This window comes from Hakea prostrata, chromosome 10 (assembly GCF_041222555.1).
Source record: "Hakea prostrata isolate BN-2017 chromosome 10, UWA_Hpros_2, whole genome shotgun sequence".
In the NCBI taxonomy this organism is placed as follows: Eukaryota; Viridiplantae; Streptophyta; class Magnoliopsida; order Proteales; family Proteaceae; genus Hakea; species Hakea prostrata.
The window spans coordinates 47419011-47426546 of NC_142609.1; the positions used below are offsets into that span (position 1 = coordinate 47419011).

The 7536-nt window shown below is 39.0% G+C and overlaps 1 protein-coding gene across 1 annotated transcript; it reads right to left on the reverse strand.

The window, feature by feature from the left end:
* Positions 1 to 2156: 2156 nt before the first annotated feature.
* LOC149003548 (sulfite reductase 1 [ferredoxin], chloroplastic-like) lies at positions 2157 to 7378 on the reverse strand. Its single transcript, XM_089137763.1, has 8 exons — positions 7082 to 7378; positions 5203 to 5985; positions 4784 to 5080; positions 4406 to 4603; positions 3415 to 3549; positions 3143 to 3259; positions 2861 to 3019; positions 2157 to 2736 (listed from the first exon to the last, which is right to left on the reverse strand). The coding sequence occupies exons 1-8, from the start codon at positions 7262 to 7264 to the stop codon at positions 2680 to 2682; spliced, it is 1929 nt and encodes a 642-aa protein (XP_088993889.1). The 5' UTR covers positions 7265 to 7378; the 3' UTR covers positions 2157 to 2679.
* Between the last annotated feature and the right edge of the window lie 158 nt (positions 7379 to 7536).

Here is a 7536-nt window from a genome sequence, read left to right on the forward strand (position 1 = left end):
TTGCTAGGCCCCGGCTTTAATACCTCATTCTTTCTCTCTGAATTGTGTTCTCTTAAGGCCTAGTTTGCTTTGACACGCCACTCTGCCCTTTTCTTGCTTGTATTTCTCTTTCCTTCTCTCATTTTTCTTCTTTTGGTAATGGATTCTTTATTGTTCCCTTAAAAAAAAATGATCCTTGATATTTGAAGTAATTTATTCTTTTCGGTTACAACATCTCAGATCTGTTTTTGCATGAGATTAAATGGAAAACCCTGGGATGGTTCTCACTATACATTAGACTTCATATCCTACAAGAACTGATGGTTGAAGTGATTGTGAGAAATAAAGAATGAATGGTAGATGTGGCATTAAAAAATTAAAAACTAAGGGTAATACTAACTTACTGAAATGTTTGTTGCAACTAGGTCAATAAATCATTTATTAATCAATTTGAAATAAACAATTTGATTCAGCTTTGAACCGCTCAGAGGCCAGAGCAATAATAGCGTACATGGACATTCATCCTATGATAAAATATTCAACTTGAGTCTTAAATTTGGCATTTTTGCCTAATAAAGAGTGTACCTTGCAAATAGTAATACTGTAGTTACTAAAAGTTAATGGATCCATTTATAACTTTCGCAATTTTAAAATCCAAAGATTCATCTAGGATGCTCAATATGCTAGACTTTTGAAAACCTTGGCTATACCTGAGTTTGGGAAGTTTTTTTTTTTCTTTTCCCCTTGGTCTGAACCAATTTGTCTGCATCTCGATTACATCTCCCAGAACATTCTCGAGGGAATAGTTTTATAATTATTCAAGTATAGAGTAAGGCTTCACTTTGGCCCAAAAAAGATTCAAACTCTTGACTTGATACATTTGGTAGAGTTGGTGTAGGGTGGTGCAGCACACTGAAGCCACCTCAAGCCCAACGGGGCCTGGGTAGGCTTTCAAGTGACAAGCTTTAGGCCAGTCTGAGATTTCCAGGCCTGAAGTTTGGCTGAGTTGGGTCTAAAACTTCTAGAGATAATGCTAATGAAGGTTGTTTAAGTTGTTAATTTGGATCAGTCTTACTTATATGATCTCCATCTTTCTTCCCTCTCCCTTTTGTCAAATGAAATGGGATATAGAACTGATGAAAAATCTCATGAAAAATATGAATGACAGCAATAGCAGCTCAAATGAAGATTGATCAGGTAGAGGTTTAAGGTACCGGATTCACGTCCCTTATGGCAGTACCAATTTTCAGTTAAGAAAAAGCAGAACACTTGGGAAGAGGCATTCAAGATAATATGATTTTGTTACTGTAGACTAAATGGATTTGAGCCGGATCTTGGAAGAGACTAGTGATGCAAGCATGGGTGGTCGTGAAGGAATCCAGTCTACACTGTTATGTCTGCTGCACTGGTGCTTGGTTGAGGGCAGAAATGTGATTCTGTTACTGTAGAAAATGATTTGAGCCATGGGTGTTGGAACTCGGAAGAGACTCTTGGATCATCTGGTTTCTGCATCGACAGATTAAGAACTGTATAGTACCTGCAATGAGATTCTACCTTTCTGGATTATACTCAGCACGACTATTCCTGCTCATGAGTTTTCATGCTATGTATCTGAAATCCAAGGTAGTGGAAATCTGGAAACTGCTAGAGAGGAAAGGATAGTCATTTTAATAGAAAACTGCCAAACATAGTTGTTGCATCTGTTTCAGTGGATGTATTTCAGTTCCCAGTTATGGTAACTGTAACCCTGGAGTTACTCAAATTGTGTTGATGAATGAAGAGAACAGGAAGAAAAAAATTATGTACTAGTGAGAATTGTACCGATGATGCTGGGTGAAAAGATTGTTTCAATAGACAATGATTTTCTTGAGCGCTTTCGGGGTTGGTTCTTCATCTGAAGTTGAACCTCTACAATTTTCTCTGCTTTGGTAATTAGGGTTCCTGCTTTTACCAACGAAGAGGATGGAAATGATGAGAAATTGGCCTCACCCAAAATTTCATGTGAAAACAGAGCAGATTCTACCTTCTTTGGCAGAGCATGTAAAATACTCAACTTTCTCCTCATGCATAAAGAATGACTACTTGGTCACTTGCATTGTGCAGTGGTATTGTGTAATAGGAGCTATTTCCATAAATTAAAAGATCTCATAGTTTCACATTACCTCTGTTTTGTTGCAGGGGATGTAGGGGAAATGGAAGATAAGAAAAATATCTGCATTTACTTTGTACCCAAACAGGCTCATCCGTAATGAGTGACAAGATACAAGAGACGACAAGCCTACAATGAGTTAAAAGGGTAGAAGCAAAATATATAGAGAAATATATAGAAACATTCAGTCCCTTTACAAAGCCTCTGGTGGATAACTGGCTACATTGGCATCCTGTTGAACGAAATGTTCACTCTGGATAAACTGTTATGGCACAACTTGCAACTGGATCTCTCGATCCCTATTACAGTTGGAGAATAGGGTTATCACTAAATACAAACTTGGATACATGTGGAACAATTACAACAGAAATCTTCATAACTTGGGCAGAAAACTTTGATGCAAAATGGATCCACTAACATAAGCATCCATTTATTTCAAGCTGGTTAATGCACAGACCTTATTGTTGTTTTTTTCTTTTTGTCGGGAGGGGTTGTTTCCCATTTTTCTAACAGTTGACATTATAACAGCCCACCGAGTCCATTGCTTTACCCTATACAGCTGCTGGGGCTTCCCATTTATCAACTATCTCCTTGAGTTTCTCAAAGCCCTGAGCAGAACAATGCAGTCCATATCAGTAGAGAAAGAGAAGAGGGAAAAGCCATGTCTCATGATTTGTATTGTTGCACTCAAAGAGTTCTACCACTAGGTGAAAAATCAGAGTTTGAACTCACCATCCTTGTTGTGAATTCACCAAATGGTTCTTTTGCTTTCCGTTCACATTTCCAACTGTAGAACAATGGTTCAAAAACCTTCTCTAGGTTTTGAACCTTCACCTTATTCATGAATGTCTGTGCTAGAGATGTCTGGTTGGGTCTTCCACCAAGCCAAATCTGATCAAAGAAGCAATTATATCCTTTCATATGATAAGTGGTTTTATAAGTTTCTTTTGGTGTGAGTCAGATTCTTAAGAGTATGTTTAACTGACTCTTAAGTCATTTCAGTGCTTGAAATACCTGGTAACTGTTTGGTCCATCACCAACAAGTCCAAGCTCAGCCATGTATGGCCGAGCACAACCATTGGGGCATCCCGTTACCCTTATCACGACTGATTCGTCATTCTCGAGACCGACCTGTCAATAGTAAAAGCTCTGCATGTTGAGTATATAAGGAACATATTGGAATCCAACTAGACAGGTTACTGAAACTTTCAAGAACTGAATGATACATGAAAAACTTTCTGAACCATTATATGGTGCAGAAACAGAAAGTATCAAGATCTACTCACCTTATCAAAAAGAGCTCGAACCCGCTTAAGGATGTCAGGTATCCCCCGCTCAGCTTCTGTTATTGCCAATGGGCAGAGCGGAAATGCTGGGCATGCCATTGCTGTCAGGTTGAGAGGATCTATAAAGCTAGGTTCCTGTGCATGAGTAATATCTATTCAATGTCCAATTTCTTCTCATAAAAGAGACAGAAAAGAGAAAGGAAGCTACTTAGCAGTGACTTAACATACAGTCTGTTTCATGTCTGAATGCTGCAACCAGATATTGCACACTAACATAGAGCAGTATGACAAAAACAGAGGTACTAAAATTCAATTAAGAAAGAATATTTATAGAAACCACCACAAAGTTTACACCATGAATTGTTTGGGAGCTTCCAAATAATCTATTTCCATCCATCAATCTCCATATAATAATGTACCTAAGTGCTATGTCTTTGTTTTTGACTAGGGGAGAACTAAACCATACTTATCCAAGGCACATGTGGATCACACATGTTTGGGATCCCAGCAATACAACAAGTCACGCGGCAATATATGGACCTATTGATCCCAGACCCTAGGCAGCCATCCCATAGAATGCCATGCCTTAGAATTTCTTTTCAAGGAATACTGAAAGTTTCATTTACTGGAGTACTCCAAATGCCATGTAAAGCCATATTTTTAGCTGACCTGACAGGCTGCTTGAACAGGCAGAGATAGGGACCAGCTCCTCAGCAGTTAACATAGATGTAAACACTATGCTCTAGAAGACTGGAACAATGTTTAACCTAATGAGGTCAACCTGGTAAGTTTTGTTATTCAAACTTAGTATCTCTGCAATGGCTTAATCAGATGTTGCTCTAGATTATCTAGAAGATTAACTCTGAATCTTTGATGTATTTTCATCACATTTGTTCTGATTAATGTACATCGACCAGCCTTGAGTCCTATGTCAAATTGTGTTTGCAGATTATACTACTGATCTTTACTGCAAAAGCATAAATCATCTTACCAGCAGTCCAGCCTGTCCAAGAACTGTTGAGATCTGACTCCTCCATGAAGGATTAATATCACACAAGATTATATTCTGGTTTGGTGTGAGACGCACGTTCAGGCTATGCTTCTCAATTATCTCCCTTAAAGCTTTCTTTTTTGCTCCTGCAACGCGGCCATTATCAACATGGATACCACAAAACAAATTACCGTCACCCTGTTCAAGCAAATCAGGAATTAGTAGAGTTTCCGGAAGGGCGCCTAGGGTGAAGGGGTACTCGTGTGGTTAAAATCCTGATAACACAAAATTAGATGCATATTGGAAGGTCACCTGCAAGAATAGACTTTCGATAAACCAAAAAAAAGGAGAAGTGAATCTAAATCTTTATTTACAAACCTGCTCATGCCATCCTAAATAGCTCTTGAATTCCCACTCTGGCAGCTTCCGAGAAGGCTCAAATTTTTTCCCATAATATTGCTCAACGACACTTCTGAACTTCTCAATCCCCCAAGAGCTGACCAGATATTTCATTCTACTATATTTCCGGTCATCCCTTCTCCCATTCTCTCGTTGTGTAACAACAATTGCTTTGACAGCATATAATATATCCTCCTTTGGAACATACCCCAGTGGCTCTCCCAGACGAGCAAATGTTGTCTCCACCCTATGTGTTCTTCCCATTCCACCACCAACCTACATTAAAAATTATTAGTAATAAAGGTAAAAGACCTCCACACCTCCCCCCCCCCCCCAACTCCTCACCAAAAAAAAAAAAAAAAGTGAAAAAGGGTAAGAAGTATGGTAATAATACTCACATAAATATTGAAACCCTGAGGCTCCCCATCAGCATCAGTAACTACGACAACACCAACATCATTGGTGAGAATATCCACCGAGTTGTCAGTTGGGACAGTTACTGCAACCTTAAATTTTCTTGGCAAGAATTGGGTACCATAAATGGGCTCCAGGGAATCAGGGAAATTTGTTCCATGAGAGTTGTCATTACGGGCCTTCACTACCTCAGGAGGTTCAGCTGACATAATTTTCTCCCCGTCAACCCATAGATCATAATAAGCACCTGACTGAGGAGTTAGGAGTGCAGCAATGTTATCTGCAGTCTGCTGTGCGATCACATAATCTTTTCTTGTAAATGGTGCTGCAGGAGCAAGAACGTTTCTGTTCAGGTCACCACATGCACCAAGAGTTGAGCCCATATTTTTAATTACTGTACTAATCACAGTCTTAAGGTTCTTCTTCAAAACACCATGTAACTGAAATGTTTGTCTGGTTGTGAGTCTAAGCGTCCCAATTCCAAACTGGTCTGCAAGATCATCCATAGCCAAGTAGAGCTTGTTTGATACTTTACCACTAGGATTCTTTGTTCGAAGCATAAAAGAGTAGGATTTTGGACCGCGTTCATCTCTATTGTACTGCTGATAACTTCCATGAAACTTGATCAATTGAATGGCATCCTCATTTATATTTGAAGCTTCTGTCAGCAGCTCCTCATTGAGAGGGTATCTCAAAAAGTTACTTTTCTCTTTGATTATTTCAACCTTGCTACGTTTAGTCTGAGAGGAGTTGTCTGGCTTTATTGGCTGCAGAAGGAAGTTAGTAAAAACTGACAGACATCACTGAATATTTATCCATAACAACTCTAATAAAAAAGAAAAGATGGATCATTTAAATAGCTTTGCAGGATTATTGGTGAATAATTGATGCAATCTCCATGGTAGAAGGACAGACATCCTTAGAGGGTGAAAAAAACAGATGTACAAGTTAAGCATTGTATATATAATTGTGAAACCAGATGATCGAAGAGCAAATAAACAATGGTTGAATTAACACCATGCTGCAAGCCAACCTCCCAACGCTGTAAGTAGCTTAGTTAAAGTAGAGTGAGACAGGGAGCAACACACAAAATAAGTGTCATGTGTGTCATTCTCGAATTCTAGTACTTGTCTCAAACATTGATCGGTTTCAACATTTTTAGTGGCAACTAGAATGGATTTTTTCCCTGAGGTATGTGATGGTAGTGACGACTTGGGCCGATATCCCCTTTGGACGGTATGACCCAAACCGATGGATTGACCAGTTTGGCAAAGAATTTCTTATGTTTTACCAATATCATTGTGCAAGCAAGTGCAAGCAAGTGAAACAAGTGAGATTAAGAATTTTTGAGTTACAGTTTCTAAGAGGGTTCTTGTTATTGTTGGCTTAGTGTTCTTCAGAAATCTCGACTGTAATGTTCTTAATTCTTCCATTATATGGTGAATCATTTTCAGCTTCACCCACACAGGAGTACAAACGATGTTAAATCCGTTCCCTTCGCTTGCCCTGTTTTGTTTGTTTGTGTTTTTGGTGTTTGTTTCAACAACAGGCATATGAAAAAAGTAGCTTGATGGTAGTTAATGCTCATGATGCCAAGCCTAACTCCAACAGCAGCAACAGAGAAAATAAAACAGTAGAAAGGCTAAGCACCTCATTAACTGCAGAGATAACTATGCAGAAGAAAGATTACAAAATATAACCAGGAAATAGTAACAGATGTAAACAACACCAAATTTCCACAAATTTGATAAAGACCTAAGTTGAACCAGAAATACCTATTTTCTACTCGTTAGTATAAGACATCATGACTTGTCAATTGAGCTACTGCCTTGAGCTTCAGAAACAGGAGATTAAGAAACTAACCGTAGAGACAGCAGTCACACGAGAAGAATTTGAGTTCGAATTCGAAGACGAAACTGAAAAGACATGGATCCTCCCACCCAAATGAAGCAAACCACAAGACCTCAAGCCATGAAACCTCTGAAGCTGAAGATTCGGATCGTTCACAACAGTAATATTATTCCCAGCACCGATCGATGTCGCCATCACCGATCAAAGATCCAGTATCTGAAGCTTTTTCTAGGGTTTTCGGAAGTTCTTCTTCGTCACCGATTCACTCCAATTCTCAGTGAATGGTGTCCCTGTGTTTTTGAGTGGTCTTGTGGCAAAGCAAAAGCAAGCTCTGTAACATATTTATACGATACCATCAGCCCTGGGGTTCGGTTTTAACGGTTGAGGGTAAAATAGTAAATTCGGATAGTTGATTATGTTGTCAGATTCCGATCTAACAGTTGAAAAGCTAGAAAGTTGCCACATCT

What these genes read in the sequence shown, in the direction of transcription:
- LOC149003548 (XM_089137763.1), bottom strand. Translation starts at nt 7,264, where the DNA reads ATGGCGACATCGATCGGTGCTGGGAATAATATTACTGTTGTGAACGAT. An exon ending in TTCGAGCTCTTTTTGATAAG is followed by an intron (nt 3,260 to 3,414) that starts GTGAGTAGATCT and finishes TACTATTGACAG; the next exon opens with GTCGGTCTCGAGAATGACGA. An exon ending in ATGGACCAAACAGTTACCAG is followed by an intron (nt 3,020 to 3,142) that starts GTATTTCAAGCA and finishes TTCTTTGATCAG; the next exon opens with ATTTGGCTTGGTGGAAGACC.